This window comes from Chinchilla lanigera, unplaced genomic scaffold (assembly GCF_000276665.1).
Source record: "Chinchilla lanigera isolate Chin_1 unplaced genomic scaffold, ChiLan1.0 scaffold00006, whole genome shotgun sequence".
Lineage (NCBI taxonomy): Eukaryota > Metazoa > Chordata > Mammalia > Rodentia > Chinchillidae > Chinchilla > Chinchilla lanigera.
Window position 1 is genome coordinate 39,706,294 of NW_004955407.1, and position 22,160 is coordinate 39,728,453.

At 58.7% G+C, this 22,160-nt stretch overlaps 1 protein-coding gene across 2 annotated transcripts in view; it reads left to right on the forward strand.

Moving 5' to 3' along the window:
• Nucleotides 1–8,624, forward strand: part of Prdm15 (PR domain containing 15) — a 34,161-nt gene extending 25,537 nt beyond the window's left edge. Inside the window, exons 19-23 of one of the 2 annotated variants that reach the window (XM_005375846.2) lie at nt 990–1,073; nt 1,328–1,503; nt 2,806–2,886; nt 4,191–4,400; nt 5,335–8,624. In XM_005375846.2, coding sequence (XP_005375903.1) covers nt 990–1,073; nt 1,328–1,503; nt 2,806–2,886; nt 4,191–4,400; nt 5,335–5,811 — 1,028 coding nt within the window. In that variant the 3' untranslated portion in view covers nt 5,812–8,624. Of the gene's footprint in view, nt 1–989; nt 1,074–1,327; nt 1,504–2,805; nt 2,887–4,119; nt 4,401–5,334 lie in introns of those variants that run through there. The other variant, XM_013505249.1, reaches the window with a different exon arrangement.
• The last annotated feature ends 13,536 nt before the right edge of the window (nt 8,625–22,160 follow it).

Consider the following 22,160-nt stretch of genomic DNA (forward strand, 5'->3'; position numbering starts at 1 on the left):
CCAGAGAGCTGGGTTACGAGTGTGCCCTACTGCGCCAATTGTACAATTATTTTGTGTGTTGATTTCGTATCCTGCAACTTCCTTGAATTCGCCAGGTGTCACAGTGTGCTGATGGGGTCGCTGGGTTTACCCGTGCCTAAAAACCGGGGTCACTGGCGTCCTCTTAGTCCTGCCTGTACCCCAGCTACTCCGCCGCCCCGGTGCTGAGCAGAGCAGCAGGCAGGAGCGCCTCGGCTGGCCCTGCTCCGCGCGGCCCTTGTCAGGAGGAGGGATCGGCCTGGGCTTCCCATCGGGTTTCCGGTGCTGCGTCTGCGTGGGCTGAGAGGCGTGACTCCCGCCCCGCCCTCTGTACCGAGTCGAGTCGCGTGTGCGGGGCCAGCCTGTGTCCCATGGCGCGTGACCTCGCTGTGCTGGCGGAGGATGCAGCGTGGCCCGGGCGCTGGCACTGCCGTCCCCTGCTCCCGCCCCCTGTGTTGGGTCCTGGTCCCCTCCGGCCCTCGGTTTCTCACTGCCTGTCTGAGGTCTCATCAGGACTGAGTGGGGTGTAGATCAGCAGACTCCTACAGACATCCCCCGGGCTCCACTCGAATTGGTCCTCCACCTCCGCCTTCCCACGCCCCTCCCTCTCCAACAGGAGCAACCCTGCAGCAGAATAAGTTTTTCAAGTCAGTTTCTTGGTTCTTTTGGGATGCAGTGTTGTGTGTCCTCTTTGGGCCACTTGTCTTCCCCTCGGGGCTGTCCCAGATAAGACATCTATTCCGTGTAGTTAAATTAAAACTCTTATGCTGGGCGTGGTAGCAGACACGCCTGTGGGCACAGCGCTTGGGAAGCTGAGGCAGGAGGGTCGCAGAGAGTTCAAGGTGGTTTGGGCTACACAGTGAGCTCAAGGCCAGCCTGAATTACAAAGCGAGACCCTGTCTCAAAGACAAAAAAGAAAGAAAATTGAAATGCATCTGAGGCCCGTGGGACTCAGCTGGCTCTTCCCGCAGGGATTAAGGACTTCATGTGTGAGCTGTGTGGGAAAACTTTCAGCGAGAGGAACACGATGGAGACGCACAAGCTCATCCACACAGGTAGGGCTGCCGGGCGCAACGCTGCAGACCTCCAAGCACTGGGCAGAGGGCAGTGGACGCAGCCCTGGGCCTCCGATGGCCCCAGGGTGGCAGCACGGTCCAGCAGGGTGGAGGCCGCTGGTCTCGCTCGTCCTGACCGTGCGGCTGTCCCTGATGGGCGGGGCAGGACGGAGCAGGCTCACGAGGGGGGACCACGCCAGGCAGCCCCGCAGTGACCCCGTCTCTGTCTGTCCCTCCGCTGCCCGGGCCCGCAGTGGGGAAGCAGTGGACGTGCTCCGTGTGCGATAAGAAGTATGTGACGGAGTACATGCTGCAGAAGCACGTGCAGCTCACGCATGACAAGGTGGAGGCGCAGAGCTGCCAGCTGTGCGGGACCAAGGTGTCCACGCGCGCCTCCATGAGCCGGCACATGCGGCGCAAGCACCCCGAGGTGAGCCGGCCGCGCGGGACCCCGGCACCCGAGCTCGGAGGCAGGACGTGCGGAGGGGCTGAGGCGGGAAGCTCACGAGTCCTCGCCCAGCCTGGGCAACGTGGCCACTTGGCAGCGATAAAACACTGAGGGGCGGGGGTGTCGCTCATGTGCAGGCCCTGGGTTCAATCGCCAGTGCTGCAAAAGCAAACCAAAACACAGGGACATCTGCTTCGGAAGAGGGGACAGGCGCAGGGCTGTCACTGCGAGGAGAGGCTTCCTGGGCGTGCAGGGGGTGAAGGCGCGCGCACACAACAGTGTCTGACTCGCCGCAGTGGTGCAGGACTTCTGCGGGTCAGGAGGGCAGGCAGAGCTGACCGACCCGAAAGCTGCTGTTGATTTTACTGTGTCCCGTGCACTTGTACTGCGAGAGTCACAGAGACAGCCGTCCAGGGAGGCCGGCAGGAGCCCTGTCCGTGGAGCGGAGCTCCCCCAGCCCCTGGGGCTCCTAGCTTGGATGTAATGTATCCAAGGCGGGTCGAGTGTAAGTCCCCAGCAGCAGGCACTGCTGTCTTTCATGAGCCCCGCCCCAGGCCGCGGTACCTAGCTTTCCATTTCACTTCTGTTAGCCAAGCAAAAATTAGTTGGTGTGGTGGTGCACACTGGTGATCCCAGCAGTTGGGAGGCTGAGGCAGGAGGAGCTCTGAGCGCAGTGCCATCTTGGGCTGCATAGTGAGTAGCTGCTGGGGTGAGGAGCCCTCGAGGACAGATCTTTGCGGTTCCCTGGCCTCGCCTGCTCATCCTGTGGCGGGTGCCCTCCCGGACCCCTCTCCTTGAGCCTATGCCTTCGGTAGATGAAGTTGTGGCCGTAACGTGTGAATGAGGGAAGGGAAGGTTGGATGGTTCTCGGGCAGGACCTGAGCCAGGGGCAGGCAGTGGGTCACAGTTCCGTGGTGCTGAGCTGGGGAGGGAGGGCAGGGGCACAGCGTGAGCAGCCGTGGGCCTGGCGCAGCTGCATGGGTGAGGTGGTTGCTGCAGCACAAGGTGCCGTGCTGGTCTCTGGCCACCCAGCCTGCATCACCTGTCCAGGCCCCAGGACCTGGGCCAGCAGAGAGGGACGTCACCGCGGAGGGCCATGGGAAGACTTGAAGCCGGGGTGTGGGGAGGGGCAGGGCACTTGGGCAGCTCCCCCTCGGCCCTGAGGGGAGGGTCACCTGCAGCGTGCGTAGCTCTGTGGGAGTGACAGTGCCGGTGCACGTCCCTGTCCTCGTGGCAGGGGCCGCCCGGGGTCCCCGTCCTCTCACTGCCCCACCACTCCGATAGGTGCTCGCTGTGAGGATCGATGACCTGGACCACCTCCCCGAGACGACCACCATCGACGCCTCCTCCATTGGCATCGTCCAGGTGAGCGCAGCAGGCAGGGAGCTCCTAGGCAAACGGGCCAGTGGTCTGTGCTCCGCCCACCCTGTGCCGTCTGAGTGCCTTGGTTTGGGGTCCATCTCCTCCCCAGGCCTTGAGAACAGGCCAGAGCGTCTGTCCGGTGCCCTGGGCTCGAGCTTGAGTGCTGGTGTATTTCACGGGTGGTTTCCACAAAAGCTTAGCGGAATCGCGTGGTCCTCAGCCGAGGAAGTTTAGTCGTATCAGGTGGACTTAGGTCATAAAGCAGTGGATAGCCGATGCCGTTGTAATGTCTGGGTTTTCATCAGCCCACGCTTGCGGTGCATAATGATCAGGCCCCTCGCGGGGAGCGGTGCACTCACATCACACGTCTTCACTTCCCCGCCCTCTCCTCCTCCCTTCCTGCCGCCCGGTCCCCTTCCCCGCTGCAGAGCATCTTTTTTTATTACAAAGCGCACACGCGTGCCCTCAGGATCGGGGGTCAGTCTGCACCTGTGTGCCAAGAAGGGTGCCCACGACAGCAGCTGCCAGGGTGGCTGGGTCGAGGGTCAGGCCTGCAGACACCCTGGCCCAGCCGCAAACCCCCGAGCCGTTTCTTAGTGGAGGGGAGGGCACCCCCACGACTGCTCCCTGGCCAGCATGCACGCCGCCAGGGGACAAGCCGTGAAGGTGGCTCGGGGAGCAGGAGACAGTGGGTTCCGGGCAGAGGTCTCGATGTCACCCGACCCGGCCTCCATGCGGCCCCGCAAGCCAGCCTCGTGCGGGCGTGTTTTGGAGGACTGGCCGTGTGCGCCTTGCGCTGGATAGTTGGACAGAAGCGGAGGTGGCAGCACTCCGTGGGCCCCCTTTTCTGTCCCGGAGATAGCTCTACAGTTTATGTGGTCCAACGCATTGACGTCCGATATTGTTTTCTAAATAAATTAGTTTCCGCCTTGGGGAAAGAACGCCTGTACTTGAAAGCAGCTTCCTTGGTCTGAGCGCCCCAGGGCAGAAACATTGCCCTTTTCCCAGTGGCTTTAAAAAATGAGTTTGTATCCCAAAGCTCTGGGAGGCTGAGGCAGAAAGAATCACAGGTTCAAGCCCAGCCTGAGCAATGAGTGACGTAGTGAGACCCTGTCTCAAAATTTTGAAAGGGTTAGGGTTGAAGCTCAGTGTGGAGGCCTCGATTCAGTCACCAGTATCACCAAAAAATAAAAATGCACAAAAGCAAACTGGTTTTTAAGGATATTTACGTTCCAGCACAAATTGCAGTCGCCGCCACCACACACAGCTGGGTGAGCGGCCCCTGGCTGAAACCAGCCTCCCCGCAGCCCGAGCTGAACCTGGAGCAGGAGGAGCTGGCGGAGGGGAAGCACGCGAAAGCTGCCAAGCGCAGCCACAAGCGGAAGCAGAAGCCTGAGGAGGACGCCGGTGCGCCAGGGCCGGAGGATGCCACCTTCAGCGAGTACCCGGAGAAGGAGCCCGAGTTCACGGGCAGCGTGGGTGACGAGACCAGCTCGGCCGTGCAGAGCATCCAGCAGGTCCGTGCAGGGCAAGTGCTCAGCGGGGGGAGAGCAGGTGCACGGCAGGTGTGAGTCCTCTCGTGCGGGACGCTGCCCCTCAGCACACCAGGTGGGTGCGGGCGCTCTGCATGTCGGAAATCAGCACTCGTGTTCCAATTTTCACATAAGCCTTGCCACTTGCCAACTGAGAAATCCCACATGCCATTGTAAGAGCAGCGTGCTACCCTGGCACGTGAAGGGACGACATCTCCCCAGCTGGGAACTGGGGTTTGCAGCTTGGGACTTGGCAGGTGGGTTCCTGCGATGCACGTCCCTTCACTACAGAGGGGCAGCCCCGGCATTTCTGGCCCCCCAGGGCAGCCAGAGCCATCCGTCCGAGGGCCCGCAGACAGGGTGCCAGGCCAGGCCCGGATGCACTGTCCAAGCCTGCTTGCGTTAGCAGAACCCTGCTTCGTGCTCACGCTGTCACTTCCGGTCCTGGGCCTGAGCTTTACCCCAGACCGTCCAGCGCTGTGCACCTCCCGCCCTTGCAGATGGCGATGTCGCCCGCAGACGTGCTTGCGCACCTGCCCTGTGTCGCCCAGCACCCGCTGGAGTGCTGCTTCTGTGCCGGGATTGGGAGGGCAGCCACGCTTAGCCGTGGCGTTGGGGTGTTCCTCCCCGCCGCCCCCCGGGCGTAGAGCAAGGTGCAGAGCAGTCTGCCTCCCGTCCTCTTCTGCCTGGCTTTCTTGTCGTTCTGGCCAGTGGGACGCGTGTGATTCTCCACTGGGTGCCGTTGCTCTGGGAGCCTCCCTCCTGCCTTGCCAGTCTTCCCCACGGGATCGTTCTCCAGGACAAAGCTGACCCGGTGTCCTCTGCCCTGAGGGCCGCTTGCGTCTGGTGCTTTGTGCGGGTGCACGCAACGCGGTCGCTTTAGCAGAGCCAACTCACAGCCTCGCTGTGTCTCTTCCAGGTGGTGGTGACCCTGGGGGACCCCAGTGTGACCACCCCGTCCAGCTCCGTGGGCCTGACCAACATCACCATGACGCCTATCACCACCGCGGCCGGGACTCAGTTTACCAACCTGCAGCCGGTGGCCGTGGGGCATCTCACCACCCCTGAACGCCAGCTCCAGCTGGACAACTCCATCCTGACCGTGACCTTTGACACCGTCAGCGGCTCCGCCATGTTGCACAACCGGCCCAGTGAGGTCCAGATCCACCCCCAGCCCGAGGCCTCGAACCCGCAGTCCGTGGCCCATTTCATCAACCTGACCACACTGGTTAACTCCATCACGCCCCTGGGGAACCAGCTCAGTGAGCAGCACCCACTCACGTGGCGGGCTGTGCCCCAGACGGACGTGCTGCCCCCGCCGCAGCCTCCCGCTGCCCCGCAGCAGGCCGCGCCCCCGCAGGCGCAGGCAGAGCAGCCGCAGATGTACAGCTACTGAGCCGCTGCGCCGGGCCCGAGGGTCTGGGGGCTCGGGCTCGTTTGCTGGATACCAAAACACTATCGTAGGGAGGGCCAGCCAGCTTTGCAGAGCCGCCTCCACGCCCAGCTCGGTGCACCGGCCCTGGCAGGCAGGAGTGCAGAGCTCCATCCCTGGTTCGCCTTCTCCAGGAGGCACAGTGGCCCCAGGACCGTGTGCCTGACGCAGAGCTTGGGCGGGACAGGGGAGAGAAGCAGGACCCTGTCTTGCTCTGTTTTCCTTAGAGCTCAGTTACTGTGTAAACCCACACGGTGTCCGGGGGCGGCACCACAGCGGCAGTTCTCGTCGGGGGTTTTCAGCTGAAGGGACTTCTGTCCTCTTCCCCCAGCATGAGCTGGGTCTGGGTTGTGGAACACCTGCAGGCCTGGGCCAGTGGTGAGACGCAGTGTGACAGCGCATGACCGGGCCCCGCAGGCTCCGCCTGGGCCAGGGCCCCCACGAGGCCACCAGCTCGGGTGAGAAAGGCATCTGGGGTATTTGGCAGCTGGTTTTCAGTAGCTTTTTCCTTCTCCTTTTTACTGTATTCAACATGTGCTCAAGCCCCCGTGTGGCCAGTGTGTTTTTAACTATTTGAACGTGATCAAGTCATTTGCACTGTTAGTTCAGGGCCCTGGTTGGGATCAGCGTGGTTGCCAGCTGGGCCCAGGGTGAGGATGAGCCCGGGGCTCCCCGATGCTGCGGAGCCGTCTCAGGTTCTCTCCTGCCCAGGTGTATTTATTGTGGCTGGAGCCCGGCTGCAGCCCCAAACTGAAGGGTGGACGAATCCGTGTTCTCTTTCCGTGTGAGCCCTGGTTCCAAGGGGGGATGTGTTCGAAGACCAGTTTCCTCTAAGAGTGTTGATGAGTCCGGCTCTTGCTGGGGGGAAGCAAAGCTGTTTCAGAAATGCACAGAGCGCATTTTCCTGCCGGTCTGGAAGCAGGTGAGGTCAGCTCAGCAGCAGAAACATTAACTGCCTCGTGACGGGAGGGTGCCGTGGGGAAACGTGCCACCTCGCGTGTGTGTCATGCGATCGTAGCCAGCAGCACTGGACACCGAGCAGAAGGAAGTGTGGTTGGATTGTTCTGGTCCATCTTTCACACTGTCCAAAACATAAGGAGACGTGCTTTATTTGTCCTTGGTCACTGCTTGTCCCCACTCTTCTGTTCTTCTTCTGTTCTTTTGGGGCCCAGAAGAAGATACACAGTGAATAGGTGGCAGAACCAGGCATAGTGGTGCATACCTGCGATCCCAGCACTGGGGAGGCTGAAGCAGGAGGATCACTGTGAGTCCAAGGCCAGCCTGGGCTCCGTAGTGAGACTGGCTCAGAATAAAATGAGCAGGGAGCCAGCTGGTAGTGCCGAGAGAAGGGGTCCGTGTGATCCTTAACTTCATTCCACACAGCAAGCTGTGGAGGGCAGGGCTGGAACGTGTACGGTGCGTGCTTTCTGGAGCACGGGGGTCTTCCCTCCCACAGGGGGTCGGGACTGCAGAGCCCAGGACGGGGACCCCCTCCGTGTCTGCACTGCCATCTCCTGTCCTCATGGAACTCACGGCGGTGGGGGGGGGGCAACTATTGGACTTTTTAATTTATAATTATTTTTATGTTATTTATGACTGTAACTGGCTGCTTTCTACATCCTAGTTTCACAAGCCAGCTCCGGCTAGGGGTGGTTTTTTTTCTAAAATGTTGTTTGTACTTTCCAGGCCGGAGTAGTCCAGGCAGCCGACCCTGGAATCGGCAGGCGACCCCAGGCTCCAGGGTATTTTTGTACAATCAGCAAAGGTTTTTTTTTGCATCTGCAGAAGTTTCAGGGCGAATGACTTAGAAAAGAAGCCAGACAGGCGTGTGGGGCTCTGGTGAAACCTGGCTGGCCTGTATCCTTTTTCCTCTTCACTCTGAAACAGAGGCCTTCTGGGGCACAGTTTTATTTTTTTTAAAGACGTCGTTTTTGTGCCTAGAGCAAGGCTGAGTCTGATGTTTTCAAAGACCCTAATTTAGGTTGTGAGGCCCATGCCCTGCCGCCACCCGCTTACACACGCGGGTGTGGCCCTCCGGGAGCCGAGCTCTCCAAGGTTCCGTGGACATGGGGATCTTGCCGGGGCTCCCGTCTGGGGCAGGCGGGGTTGTCTTGCAGCAGGTGCTATGGTTGCATGTAAGAAACTGTACAGCAAAGAACAAGGTACTCCCTGGCCCGCAGTCACCGTGGTACGCGGCTCTACACACGGTCCACTGTGCAGTGGTGGACGGTGTGGCTCTCCTGATGGAAGAGGCGCCTGGACAGAGGATGGCCAGGCCACTCTTCCACCCCACTCGATCCAAGATGTAAGGATGGATTCTGAAAGGAGGAATTAGTTTGAGCTGTGTGGCCGGGGCATGCCATGATGCTGCCTTGGTTATTATACATTGATAAACCGTGAGGTTCCCGCCCAGCCCGGGGACTGGTGGGGCCGTGGTCACGTGTGTGACTGCGGCTTCTGCAGGCGACGCGGGGACAGCTGCAGGCCGCGTCACTCGCGGCCCCTGGGCTGGCTCTGGCGGGTGAAGTGTTGTCTCAGGGAATGCTGCGTGCCAGGCACCCTCCTGTGAGGGTGTGACCCCGCCCTGGGCACTGCCGGGGAGGCAGGCCTCGTGCACCTTCTGTGTCTCCCCATCTGTGCCTGGGGGCTGAGGCGCCTGGCTTCTGGCTGTGGGCAGTGTCTGTGATTTCCTGTGGGATCTTGAACAGCGTTCAAGCTGTACTTCCTGTCACATTGGTTTGTGTAACGGTAATAAAAGGTGCTGTGACCTGTGTTTTTCAATGCTGGTCTACACTCAGCCAGCCCCGAGGGGTGTTGGTGCGTTTGGTGCACGAGTCGTGATGGATGAAATGGGTAAAGGTTTACATTTTAAAGTCTTACTACGGTGGAAGACGCATTGCCGAGAATCCTCTCAGAACCCCCTGCTCAGTACACACACTCTTCCCCCCGTCCTGGCCACGTCCTGCAGCCGCTCTGGAGTCCTCTTTCCTGAGTGTCTTTAGCCGCGCTGTCCTGGCCGCCTCAATGTCCTGGACGGCTTCTCAATGTTTCCCTTTCCGGGTCATGTTGACTTTGGGGAGGAGCCGGAAGTTACATGGGGCCATAGTGGGTAAACAGGTGGGTGAGAACAGACCCGTGTTTATATTGGAGGGAAATTGTCACGAGCATTTGATTAACAAGGGGTGATCAAAAACATAGTGAATGTTTAAATTTAAATATTTTTTTTAGATTTTTTTAAATTTAAATTTTTATTGCCGTAAAAGACACATCGCCCTCACAAATCGCCTGCAGAGCCCGTTGCTGTGAGCACAGACTCTGTCCTCTTGGCAGTGAGCCTTTTCCTGCAGTAAGTCTTCCAGTTGAAGCGTGCCCTGTACTTTCCCTCACCCCAGGACCCAAGAATGCTTCTAGTTCCTGCTGTCTGAGGCATCTCCAGGCCCACCCCGCCCAGTCCTGCTCTTAAGAAAGGTCCAGATCAGTTGAAAGGCTCCCTGAGACACTGAGGCGTGGAGCTTTCCTGGGGACCATGCGGAGGGCGAACAAGCAAGTCAGTTGTGGCCTTTTCTGTGTCGCTTCAATCTGTCGAGGACCGGGCACAGGAAGAGGAGGGTGGAGGGGAGCCCTGTGGGCCCGAGGTCTGCAGTGGTCACTGCTTGATCAAGCTGGCTCGGGTTTCTTGGGGGTCAGGGGTCCTTTTCAAGTTAGGAAACGCCTGTCTGCCCCGTCTTTGAGGACCTGCATGAGCCATAGCTATTCCAGGTGGCACTGCACCCCCTAAGTCCTCCTTGCTGTCGCCTGGTGCTGGCCTGGGGAACACAAATGGGCCCCCAGTGACCCACTCCGCCCCAGGCACAGGCAGTGAGGACGCATGACGCGAGTCGTGTCTCCAGCTGGCCCCGCACGTGGGAGCAGCCAGGTCCTGAGGTACGCGGAGCCTGCCGGGGACTCTGCTCTCTGGTGTCGCCATGAGGTCCACCAGTGCAGCCTGGACAGGCCAGCTGGGCACCCTTCCACCCAAGCCTGTGCCCCCCACCAGGGTCCATGACTCCCCTGGACCCCAAGCTCCCTGAAAGCCAGTACTGGTGTCCCCGGTGTCCTGGAAACGTGGCCCTCCACTCTGGCCCCCAGAGCCACAACCCGCTCTTCTTGCCCCCATGTGAGAGACCCACAGGGAGGCCCCTTTCTGCCATGGAGACCCCTGTGTCCCTAGAGAGGGAGACGGACCCCAGGGTCCCCCCCCACCCCCGGCTGCCCGTCTCAGGCGGTGTCGGCGTCCTTGGTGCTGGCGGCCCCCTTCACACGCTGCCCCGCTCACTGCTTGTCTCTGAGTTTTCGCCAGGTGTCTGAGGGCAGCGCTGTGGAGCAGGGAAGGGGTCTCAGAGTCCAGCCGCCCCTGGAGGCCCCTTCCCTCAGCGCCCACACTTCCTGCTGTCCCGGAGGCTCCGGGATGAGCGCACCCCGGCCGCGGGGCCACTGTCGCGTCAGGGTCGCTGTCACCGTCACAGTCACGGTCTGCGTCTTCCACCTCCTGCTGCCCAAACCGAACTTCCCCGGGCCTAACTGGGCAGCAGCCTGGCCCACCAGGTGCCCGGTCCGCCCAGGGCTCCAGAGCTGGGGTCCTGCCCGCCCGCGCCTGCACCAAAGTGCGCGGCTTGCGAAGTGCTTTGCCGCCCTCCCGCTCCCGAGCTCAAGGCTCAGCCCGCAGGGTCCGACACCTGTCCCTCCCTCACAGCGTGGCCCGTCCCCCGCTCACAAGAGCGGCCACGGAGGTCCCGCGGGGAGCGGGAGCGGGCGTTTCCCGGGCTACCCCGGCGCCCGGCCGCTGCCTGTCTGACGGCGGCCTGCGCCTGCCCTCTGTCTCCGCGGCCTCCCGCTCCTCCCGAGCTCCGGGAGGCAGCACCCCGGGCTGGTTCAGCCTCGCCCCCGAGCCCGCCCGGCACAGCACCCCCCAACGCGGCCTGCCTGGAGCTCAGTCCCTGTGCAGCACGGTGCTGCGTGCTGAGTCCGCCAGGTGATCACTGAGTGGGATCGTGGGGCACGTGCGATCGTGCCGTGCGATCTCAGCCGGGTGGAGCGCGTTGCCAGGTAGGACCTCCAGGGAAGGACAGTGGGCCGTGGGGATGGGAAACCTGCGAGGAAGCCCTGCCCTTGCCCAGCCTGCGGCTGGCGCCCCCAGCGGCAGGGCCGAGGGAGCCAGGGCAGGTGGACACAGGCCGAGTCCAGGAGAGGACGGAGCGGTGCAGAGGCGCGGCGACCAGCAGGGGGCGCGCTAGACTCCGCGGGCGCCCTGGCCGCGCATGCGCGGGAGGAAAGCCGGTTCCCACAGCCAGAGCAACTCAAAGCAGGCAGTCCGGGCAGGGCTGACGGGCGCGCGAGTTCCCGCGGTCCGCACGATCCCGCCCAACAACGCGTGAAAGCAAACCTGAGAGCGTGAGTCCCAAGGCTCCGGGCAGGGAGGAGGCAGAAAGGGGCGACAGCGCCCGTGCCTGGGCTGCACCTGTGCCCCGCACACGTGGCCGCTTTTAGGTGTCACGAAAAAGAACAGATACAACTAACAGAGATGGAGACACCATGGTGTAAATCACAAGAATGCACTTTCACTTTTTCTTTCATTTTATGTTTCTTGGTACTGGGGTTCGAACCCAGGGCCTTCACACCGAACTGCCTCTGCAGCCCATTTAATTCATGCTGAGGCAGCGTCTCACGAAGCTGCCCAGCAGGACTTGAACGTGTGATCCTCCTGCCTCAGCCTCCCAAATAGCTGGGAATATAGGCACATGCCACCATGCCCAGCTCACAAGAATACAATTTTTTTTAAAAAAATGGAAACATAAGACTGCATCCAAGAAGCTTTACTGACTCTAAGAAAAAAACCCAAGGGTTCTTGTAAGAAGACAAACACATCCAGTACCCACCACTGTGAAACCCAGGAGGGCGGTCAGTCAAAATTCCCAGAAAAGACTGAGCAAGTCTGACCCGAGGAGAGGAGCTAAACCACCCACCCAGAACCGACTCAGGAGAGATGGGCTGGTGGACAGACACTGAGAGAGGGATTATCTCTCTCCAGTGCTAAGTCCAGAGGAAAGGCTGAACAACATACAGGCGTGGCAGGCATATTTTTTAAAAGGCAAAGCTAATTGAACTAGAGATGAAAACTTCTGTGACGAGATGAAAAATACGCTGGGTCAAATTAACGGCAGTTCAGACATTGTAGAAGAAAAGATCAGTGAATTTAGAGCCATAAAAACTAACAAAAAGTGAACCACAGTCAGGTGTGGTGGGGCACACCTGTAATCCCAGCACTCCGGAGGCTGAGGCAGGAGGATCACTGTGAGTTTGAGGCCAGCCTGGGCTTCATGGTGAAACCTCATCTCAAAAAGCCAAAATAATAAAAAAATTGTTTGAAAAATGAAACACACACACAAAAGAGCTGGGGTGGGGCTGGCGGTGAGCCAAGCACTGATGAGTGAGGGACCACTCCAAAGGAAAGAGAGAGGAGGAAAACATACAAAGAGACAATGAGCAAAACCTTCCCATATTTGGTAAAAACTATACATGTTCAAAAAGCTCAGTGAGCCCCAAGCACCAGAATCATAAAGAAAACTTTGTCCAGGCGCATAATGATCAAGTTGTTTGAAGCCAGTGATAAGAAGATAACCTGAAGTCATCCTGTGGGAAGACTGATTATGTCCAGAGGAGCAAAGTCAGCCATGGCAGCCAGATCCCCATCATGGAAAACAACCCAGAAGACAGCCGGGCAGCACCCTTGAAGTGTGGGAAGCTCTCCAACCAGAACCCCACTTGCACAAGAAACGGCACCAAGAATCAACAAGTGACATACAATCCAGTTCAAACGCTGCTGCACGGCAAAGGAAACAAGGAGCAGAGCGAAGAGACCACCTGCAGCATGGCGAAAATGTGGCCAGCCGCTCCTCAGACAGAAGACTCACATCTAGAATGTGTGCGGAACTTAGAAACTCAGACCTCCAGAACAAAAGACCCCGTCAGAAAAATGGACAAGTGAAATGAATAGACGCTTCGCAGAGGCACAAACAACCCATAAATACATAAAAAGTGTCCAACATCTCGAACTTCGGAAAAATGCAAATTTAAACAACAAGACTCTGTCTTGCTTCAGAAAGAATGGCTACCATCAAGAAGTCAGATAACAACAAAGCCAGCAAGGCTGCAGGGGTAGGGGTGAGGGGAGCAGCCTTTCTACACTGCTGGTGGAAATGTGAACCAGTACAACCACTGTGGAGATCGGTATGGAAATTCCTCAAAAAACTAAAGCTAGAAATTCCATTGGAGCCAGCTGTCCCCCTCCTAGGTATCTTCCCAAAAGAGTTAAAGACATCACATTACAGTGATTCATGCACACCCATATTTATAGTAGCATAGCTCATAATAGCTCAATCTTGGAAGTGACCCACATGTCCGCTGACAGATGAATGGATAAAGAAAGTGTGGTATTTACACACCATGGAGAACTATTCTGCCATAAAGAAGGATAAACTTGAGTCATTTGTAGGAAAACAGATGCACCTTGAGACTATGTTAAGTGAAATAAATCAACACACCGTATTAAAATCCACATAGCTTTTCTCGTATGAGAAACCCAAAGTCTAAATAAAGAGCAAAATAACAGACAGCTAACAGGGAGTAGGGAGACAGATCCTTCTCAGACGCGAAAGCGACCAGAGGAGCGGATGGAAAGGGCAAGGGAGCTGCAGCCACCAACTCCGCATGAGGAAGGCAGACGTTCTGTGCCACACGCAGGCGCACACGGAAAAATAAAAACTGAAAACAATAAAGTGCTGAAAGCAATTGTCACTGGGAATTTTATACTCAGCCAAACTATCTCTCAAACGAGAAGCCCAGACTCAGACTTTCCCAGACGCACGAAGGCTGGGAGACCTGCAGTCCAGGAAGCTTCCGGAGCATCTGTGGATGGAGCGGAGCTGACACCAAGTGGAAATCTGCATCAGTGCAAAGAGAGGAGCGCCATGAAAGTCAGAGGGGCATGCAGAGACGCGCATGACTTCCTCTCCTCATTATGGAAAGCGCTGAAGCCCTGAATCGTTTGTTTGTTTTGAGACAGAATCTTGCTGTGTAGCCCAAGCTGGGCTTGAACTTGCAGTGATCCTCCTGCCTTAGCCTCCCGAATGCTGTGATTATAGGCATGCGCCACCACGCCCAGCTGAAATTCTTGGCCAGACATGGTATGTGCCTGTCATGTTAGCTACTGGGGAGGCTGAAACAGGAGGACTTTCAATTTAAGGCCAGCCTTGGCACTATGGTGAGACCCTTTTGTCAAACAACAAAAACAAAATGAAATAAAAGTCTCTGCTCTGGATTTCACATTCCTCACAGCTGCTGCAGCCCTGGTGAGGATGGTCTCAAGACCCACCTGTCCATGGAACAGGTCAGGAATCCTGCGCTATGGAGTGGACGTCGCTGCCGGTCAGCGTGGGTGGCAAAGTGGGTCAGTGGCAGAGCAGCTCACGCTGCAGGCAGGTTGTAAGGTTGGATTTTATGTCCATACCCGCCTGCCCCATACCCAGGCTCTGGGCTTTTACTCCACATCCAAAAGGAACGTCACTGTGGGCTGAACCCCAAACAGCTGTTTACCCTTCACAGTGAGTTTCAAAAATCTTCTTAAAGATCCACATGTGGTGGCACGCAGTTGTCATCCCAGCACTCAAGAGGCTGAGGCAGGACAATCACTGAGAGTTTGAGGCCAGCCTGGGCTATGTAGTGAGACCTTGTCTCAAAACAACAGAACAAACATCTAAACAAAAAGAAATAAATGTAAACAAAGGCCAGGAACAATCCAAGCAACTCCTCCCTGCGATGGTTTGGATGCCACCCCCCCACAGTCGTGACGACCAAGGGCTCCCTCCTGGGTCTACACAATGCCATGTCCCAGCTCGTTGGACTGCTTGCCCCCTGAAGGGCATTTGGGGGTATTTCAATCCCAGCCATTACCAGCAAAAGCTGCTGGGAGCATCTGTGAATGAGTCTCTGTGGTCATTACTCTGTGGTAAATGCCCAAGGGTACAATCACCAAGATAACCATTTTATTTGGTTTTATGGGAGGGGAGCGTGGACTTTTGAGACAGAGTCTTGCTATGACCTCAAACTCCTAGCGATCCTCCTGCCTCAGCCTCCTGAGCGTGCCGCCATGCCTGGCACTAGGAGATAATCGTGGAACTATCTGATCATCACTGCTGGGCTGTTTGAAAAGTGGCTTTCACTTTCCATGTGACTCATGTTAGAAGGTGGTTAAAATTATCTACTGAGTTCCCTAGAGACAAAATATGAAGTCTAACATCATGGTCTGAGGAGATAAGGAGAAGAATTTTCCCCAGCACGGGAGGATTGTGGGGAGGAGGAAGGGCTCCCAGCCTCTCTGATTTTAAACCAGATTGTTTTCTACGTGTTGGGGCAAAACATTCTTCCGTGGCCGCAGAGGCCTTAACACATCAAACAAGCAATCAACTTTATTCTAACCACCTGGAGTCCGCACCTGGCATTTCCTCGTCCTGATGAGACCTGGAAATCCTGATCCCCCACGATAGGGTGCTATCGACAGGATCACAGATCAATTCTTTCATTTTGTTTCAGTTGTAACCTTTGTTCCTGGTCAGCGAACAGTGAAACACGACCATTCAAGCCCTTCGGGGATCAGCTGTCTTACTGAATAATGGCACGTGCTGGTTAAGTAGAAAACAGTTCATAAGAAATAGTCTTCGTGATGTCAAATGATCGTAGAAGTGAAAAGACACGACACTTTTATTTGTCCTTATCATATTAGTCTTTAAGTTTTTGCTTTGGTAGGGGCTGGGGATTTAGCTCAGCGGCAAAAGCGCCTGCCTGGCAAGCGCAAGGTCGTGAGTTCGGTTCCGGTACCAGAGAAAAAAAAACAAAAAAAAAAGAAATTAAAAAAAAAAAAAGTCTTTGGTTTGGTTTTTGACACAGGGTCTCACTCTGTAGCCCTGGCTGGCTTCAAACTTGCAGCGACCCTCCTGCCTCAGCCTCCCTAGGAATGCAGAGGTAACAGGCATGCACCATCACACCTGGCTATGTTTTTGTTTTTTAATTTAAAGGTTATAATAACAGTAATAAAAAGACTTCTCCAGCTTCTCCACCTGCGTGGCATTGGTGTCACACTGCAGATGGAATCAGCCCATCCCATGGCCTCAGAGGGAGCCGGGGCTTAAACATCTGAGTGGAGCATGCGCGCGGTGGTCAAGCTGACCCTGCCAGGCTCAGGCTCGCCTTTGGTGTGCGGCCAGAGCGGCGGCTGCAACCCGCTGTGGGTTCCACGCTCTGGGCGGAGCTGTGTCTCCCTCTCAGTTCTTGATGAATCGAGTTTTACAGCCCTTGGCTTCCATTTGAGGGCCTTTATCTGCAGCCCAGAGAAGAACCGCGGCTGAACTGCCCCACATAGTTTACTGTGTCCTGAAAGGGGAGACCTTCATCATGAAGGCCTGCGCCTGACCTCGGGGCCACCCCAGCTCCTGGCGTCGGCCCCTGCACGCCTCTGTCCCCAGCACTTTACGGTCCTTTCCTACAGGAGGCTCAAGAGTGTCCTTCTTCCTGGCTGAGTAGTTCTCCACCTTGTCTGTGAGCCTGCGGCTTATTCTGCAGATCCTCCTGGAGGAGCCTTCCGGGCCAGGGCTGCCGGAAGCGGGGTGATTGCTGTCCAGGGGCTTGTCAGCTCCGCCTCATTTGACTTCCTTTGCCGGCGTCTCAGTCCGGAGAGAGGCTGCAGAGCGCGCTGACGGCCGATCCTCACAGCCCTGCTGGAGAACATCACAAGGACGTGGCCTTTGAAAACCCTGATTCCGGGGTGCGGTGGAAAAAGGGTGTGAGCTGCGTTCTCTCAGTTTGGGAGGGAGACCCCGAGTGACTCAGCCCAGGCGGACGCCCATCTGTGCCTGGGCAGTTTGCAGAGCCGGCGCCCAGCCCAGGAAGGCCCAGCTGGGAGCCTGGGCTGCACACAGCCTCGGCACAGCAGGGAGCCCGTCAGGGCGGCGCCTGCGATCCCAACGCGCGTGCCAAGTCACCTGGGAGACCAGGCTGCTGCGGTGAACGGCCACGCGACCTGCGCGGCGAGTCCGCTCAGTCACTTCTTGTTCTTCGGAAGAGCGCATCGGTTCCTTAAAATCCATCAGAGCGAGGCAAACACTGAAGCCCTGGGACGCAGAGGCTCGGGTCCAACCAGGAGTGCACCACGGTTCCATCTTTTTATTGGTGGGGGCGGGGGTTGCTGGGGCTTGAGCCCAGGGCCTTTGAGCCGAACTACCTTCCAACCTTTTCTTTTTTTTTCCTGGTACCGGGAATCGAACTCGCGACTTTGCACTTGCCAGGCGAGCGCTGTGCCACTGAGCTAAATCTCCAGCCCCTCTTCCAACCCTTTTTACATTTTGAGACAGGCCTCACTTAAGGCGAAAGTCACGCAGCCTAAATCCAACGCTTAGAAACGTGCAGCTGGCTGTGCGCGTCCGCGGTACCGCACGACTGCTCGGCTTTCCATCTGGGTCTCCCCAGCATCCCGTGGGGTCAGAGGTGGCGCTTCTAGGGGGTGTTTTGATCCCGGGGCGCCGCCCTCATCTCTCGGGTGATTCGTCCCACCCATAGGAAAGGAAAGGCCGCATCCGCTCCCCTTCAGACACCTGGGGCGCCCCCACCGTCCGCAGTGAATATTGCTGTAGGAATGTCGTGGTGCGAGCGTCCGCTGCGTACCCGTTTCCAATGGCTCCGTTTTTGTTTTTCCTTTTTGAGAAAGGTTCTCAATATGTATTTCAGGCTGGCCTTGAACTCACTATGTAGCTCAAGCTCCAACTCACAGAGATCCTCCTGTCTCAGCCTCCCAAGGGCTGGAGTGACAGGTGTGCGCCCGAATAGTCTCTGTTCTTTTGCTAGCACCCCGAGGAGTAGAATTACTGGCTGATATGGTAATTTTAACGTTTCACTTCTTGAGGACTGTTTTAAAGTAGTTTGGTCCTAAGTACGTAACCAGGGACTCCTGGTCACCCTCTTGGGTGAGGATCGCAGTACCCGGATGGCCCGGGCAGGAAGTGTGCCACCTACAAAGGGAGTTTGGCGACACCTGCAGTACCCACCGCGCCCTGTGGGGGCGCTCTGGAGGGAACCCAAATGGGCCTCCTTTCAGAACCAGAAGGCCTTGCTCTGGGGCCCCAGGGAGAGGCCCGTGCCCCGACTCCTGTGCTTTGGAGGGTGGCGTCCAGCTGTTTAAGGTCAGATCGCCCAGGAAGGTGACCGTGGAGCAGAACGAGGGGACGCAGGGTAGGCGTCCAATATCGGGGTGAGCATATCGGAGAGGGGCTGCAGGGCCCGTGGGTGACGGGGAGCGGAAGGAAGCCGCCTGGCCTGCTGTCAGGGCCGGGTCAGCGGAGGAGCCAGGCACTGATCTGCCTGTCAAAGACAGAACTGAGGGCAGTGGTGGGCCGAGTGGGTGAGAGAGGGCAGATGACGGCGGGTGTGTGCTGTCGCAGGACAGAGCCTTCCCAACAGGCCCTGCCTGTGCAAAGGCCCTGCGCCCCGGCGGACCACCAGCGGCGGGGGGAAAGCTGGAGGAGCCAAGTAGCAGGACCCAGCTGAGGCTAGAGTGCTGCTCCTTCCCCTCCCAGACATGGCCGGGGCGTGGGTCTGTGGGCAGAGCCCAGCCTCTGCCCAGGAGGAGCGGCTTGGCCAGGGGAGAGCTGGCCCTGGCAGAGTCCAGGGGGTGCAGACCTGTGCTGATACTGTGGGACCTGGGAGTGGAACCAGCCAGGGTCTAAGTGCCATGGTGATGGGTGGTGACCCGGTGGGATCCTTACAAGGAAGCCAGGGTGGCACTGAGTGACACATCCACAGGGATCCGAGCTGGATCCCGACCCCACCAGGGCCCACACGGACTGCCCAGGGTCCTTGCCGGCTCTGGCCACGCCTGGGCTCACTGCAGAGCGAGGTCACCCCCTGCAGGGGCTGGCGATGCGCGTGGAGATGTCGGGCGAGCATCCAGGGATTGCTGGTGGCGGGCAGGGCCCAGGAGGGGCTCTGCAAGGAGGGCAGGCAGTGCTCCCCCCCTCCCCCCCCAGTCTCATCTTGTCTGGGTAGAGAAGGTGCCGTCCCTGTGGGCGGCCTCTTGTGACCTCCCCTTAGGCGGACAGAGCCCAGGAGGGGAGGGGACAGGAACTACCCCGCGCCGGGCTTCGGATGCGGCACTCATTCGCTGAGACATTGTTCAGGGTGCTGGGGGGCGGGGTAGGGAGTCCGTCTTGGGGTGAAAATCCTAGTCCATCCCCAGGGCAGACATGCGTCACATCTGGGGGTGGAGCTTGGAGGAGAGGTGTGGCCTGGAGGGCGAAGGCAGGGGTCTCCCGGGTAGACTGGGGAAGCAGAGAGGGGGCAGGGCATCCGGATGGGGGCTTTCCGGAGCCTGGAAGAGGATGACTCGGAGGGCCGGGAGAGGCGGTGGGCGTGCAGGAGATTCCAGGCCTCACTGTCACCGTAGAAGAATAATCCTGCCCTGCCCGCTTCCTCCTGCCCCAGACGCGCGCGCCTCCTGGAGGGCCTGCCGCTGCAGCTGTCCCAGGTGCAGGAGGAGCCAGCCGCCCAGGAGGGCCGTGGGAAAGGCGGCGGCCAAGCCCTGGGCCCGGCAGGGCGGCTCCACAGAGGGCGGCGTCTGCGTAAACAGAGCCCATGCTGGAGGGAGAGCCCAAGTCGGGGCGGGCCCGGCCCCCGGAGGAGCCCCAGTCCGGTGCCACTCCTCTCCCAAACCCTTCTTCTGCGGAATAGAGGAAGCCCGAATCCCTGCTGTGAACTAGCTGTGCTCTTTGACAAACAACACTCGAGGCGAATTCTCAGGGAGGGCCTGCAAGTCGAGGCAGGCGCTGCTGCACCGGGGAGGGCGGCAGGAAGGAGGCTGGGGGTGCCAGGGCGCACACGGGGTGAGCCCTGGGGCGCTGCCTCCTCTGCGCCCAGGGGGAGCTGAGCTGCAGGACTGCAGGGGTGGCAGTGGCTGTGGAGACCCCAAGGGGTGCAGTGACCGTTTAAAACCCCAGTGATAATAAATGGCCACGCTGTCCACCGCCTGGCACAGGCGGCACACTGCATTTCAGGGGAATCCACCCCATTCTGAAGAAGGCGCTACCTTCCCGCATCCCCGGGAGAATGCAACGGGGCCCAGCCCCAAGTGAGGGGCGGCACGTCCACCGCTGGCCCCCGCTCCCCTGCCGCAGGGCCCCTCGTCTGCAGCAAGGCAAAGGAGGGACAGGCCTGCGGAAGAAAGAACCCTGGGGCCCGGGGTCCTCCACTTAGATGAGCTCCCGGAGCGGCCGGTGTGGGAGGAACCCCGACGCTGGAGCTCTAGGAAGAGGAGATGTGCAGGAGAAACGCAGCTTGCGGGACAGGCTGCCAACGCGGGCGACGCCCCAGTGTCTGTGGCCGACCCCTCCTCCCCCAGCGGCCAGGCCAGGCCGCAGCCGGAGCCCTGTGCCTGGCGCCCTCCTGTGTGGCCGTCTCATCCTGACCACGCCGACACGTGGCCACCTCACAGGTTCCTCGGCGGCCTTGCCAGAACCCTCACGGTGATGGGCATCTTCAGTCGGATGCCCAGTGGGCACAGTGACCCACTTCCTGATGTTGGAAATGCCTCCCTCTCTGTGGACCTGCTGTATACTTACCTTGGTGAGGGCAGTACCAGGGACTGGCTGCAGGGCCTCCGCACTGAGCTACATCCCCGCCCGTTTGTACTTTTTCTTTTGTTTGTTTGTTTTGTTTTTTTTTCCGGTACCGGGAATTGAACTCACGACGTTGCGCTTGCCTTGTAGGCGCTATGCCGCTGAGCTAAATCCCCAGCCCCTCCGTTTGTACTTTTTGAGACAGGGTCTCACTAAATCCCGAAGTTGCCCGGGCTGGGCTTGAACTCCCAGAGGGCTGGGATTACAGGTGTGCGCTGCCACATCTGGCTGCAGAACTTCACTCTTCTGCTTGGAAGTGTGCCCCTCGCTGTCCAGGAACAGAGGCTTCAGATGAAAGTAGGCGTTGTCCTGCGTCCCCGAGGGCCAGGCTGCCTTCGGGATTCCTTCCACGGCTTCTGCTTCCCTTTTGTGATCAGCCAGCTGCCTCTCGGGGGAGAGAGCATTAAGTATGGGGAGCTCTGCAGGGGACACGGGGACTTCCCCCGCCAGTCCCCAGGTGAGCTTTGTCTCGTCCGCAGCAGCTGGGGGCGGGCTCTGGCTCAGGACCCCGGTGTCCCATGCTGAGCTTGTAGCAGACACTCTGTAAATATTTGTGGAGTGAAGCACACAGATGATTAAATAAATGAAATTGGAGTGTTTTATTACTTGACTGCTTCGAGCAGTTAGTCACCGGCCGGGAGAGCTTTGGGGAGAAAGGTGCCTGCTCCGCTGAAGCCCGGAAATGGGGTAGATGACTCATTTTCCAGTCAGTTCATTTTTTCCCACCAAAATAATGACTGTGTTTACTTTCAAGTTATCTTTGTACATACATCCAGCAGTCCATGTATTCTCGAAGTCTCGGTTAAAAGTTCATTCCTTTTGCTCCAAACGTAAAATAACCATTTGCTCCCCTCCCTCGCAGAGGGCGATTTTACAGTCAGGGTGTGAGGGAGAGGCCGGGGCTGCCGGCTGCTGCGCTGGGGCGCGAGCTCCCCGCAGGGGCCGGGGCGAGGACCTCAGATCGGTGTCCCCACCGCCGTCACCCCTCCTGGGGAGAGGCGCTCGCTCCCTGCGGGGCCGCGACTGCGGTAGGTGTGGCGCTTTGGGTGACTTCACCTCCGACCCCGCCGTCCTTCCCGGGCAGGGAGTTGTTTTCCACTAAACACGGAACAAACGTCTTTCTTTCCTTTTCCACAGCCTGCGCGCCCCGTCCCGAGTCGCCGTTGCTCCCGCCTGGGAAACGGACTTTGGATTCGCGGGGCCGGCGAAAAGTAAACGGGAGCGCCCCGAGGAGCGCGCAGCACCCCGGCTCAGGGCGTCAGCGGGGCGCGGAAGCCAGCGCACCGGGAAATCCCCGGCTGCGAGCACGCTTCTGAAATTCGGAAAGCCCTTGGGAGTGGAGGAAAGGCACGCGATGGCCGTGCTCGGGAGGCCAGGCAAGGGCCGGGTGCAGGTGGGGTGGGCGCAGAGAGGAGACCGGGGCAGAAAGATCGGAAGTGGAGCCAGGGCCACCGCCTTCCTGGTCCCGTGCTCCTGTGTGTAACTCGCACAGCCTCGCGGGCCGAGAGCACACCGGGCAGAGGGAGCCGCGCGCTCCGACGGCCCGCGAGCGGCCCCGCC